The sequence below is a fragment of the Eimeria mitis genome, genomic scaffold, assembly GCF_000499745.2.
Source record: "Eimeria mitis Houghton genomic scaffold, Emh_scaff4777, whole genome shotgun sequence".
Lineage (NCBI taxonomy): Eukaryota > Apicomplexa > Conoidasida > Eucoccidiorida > Eimeriidae > Eimeria > Eimeria mitis.
The window spans coordinates 601-1,486 of record NW_013573076.1 but is presented as its reverse complement, the minus strand read 5'-3'; the positions used below and the strand labels follow the sequence as shown (position 1 = coordinate 1,486).

Sequence of the window (886 nt, the reverse complement as noted above, 5' to 3'; positions counted from 1 at the left end):
GCTGCTGCTGCTGCTGGGGAGGAGGACCCGCAGAAGCAGATGTACTGGGCGTATATGCTGCAGCAGCAGCTGATGCAGCAGCAGCTGATGCAGCAGCAGCTGCTGCAGCAGCAGCAGCAAGAAGAGCAGCAGCAACACGATGAGGATTCACCCTCTTCAGCAGCAACATCTGCGAGCAGCAGCAGCAGAAGCAGCAGCAAACGCAGCAACAGCAACAGCAGCAACAGCAGCAGCAGCAGCAGCAGCAGCAACTGCAGCAGCAAGTGGAAAACACAGATGCAACGTTTGCTGCCGGTGAGGCAGCAGCAGCTGCAGCGGGCTAGAGGAGGCAGACGGACCCAGAGGAGGCTCACAGAAACCCTCAACGAGTAAACCCTAAACCCTAAACCCTAAACCATAAACCCTAAACCCTAAACCCTAAACCATAAACCCTAAACCCTAAACCCTAAACCCTAAATTTAGAGTTTAACTAGGATAGAGAGAATGCTGCATAGCGATGGTATTGGGAGGGCCTGCTGCAGCAGCAAATCCAGTAAATGTAGTAGTAGCAGCAGCAGCAGGAGTAGCAGCAGCAGCAGCAGCAGCAGCAGCAGCAGCAGCAGATGCTGCTGCAGCGCAGCAGCAGCACACATCAAGTTGCTGCTGCTGTCGTGTCAGCGGCAGAGTGTTGTTCACTGGCACTGCGTCGTTGCAAAAGCAGCAGCAGCAGCAGCTGCTGCTGCTGCTGCTGTTGCTGTTGCTGCTATTCCTGCTGCTGCTGCTTCAGCAGGATATTGTTATTGTTGCTGCTGCTGCTGCTGCTGCTGCTGTTTGTGTTTCTTTAGCGGTTTCTCGTCTCTGGATGAGGAGGAGCAGCAGATGCTGCAGCTATCAACAGGAAGATACC

General features: G+C 54.4%; 1 protein-coding gene across 1 annotated transcript; it reads left to right on the top strand.

Moving 5' to 3' along the window:
- Positions 1-39: 39 nt before the first annotated feature.
- Positions 40-372, top strand: EMH_0077600 (uncharacterized protein; the record flags this gene model as incomplete). The annotated part of the gene is made up of 1 exon (XM_013499874.1): positions 40-372. One exon carries the CDS (start codon positions 40-42, stop codon positions 370-372), a length of 333 nt encoding a protein of 110 aa, XP_013355328.1.
- Between the last annotated feature and the right edge of the window lie 514 nt (positions 373-886).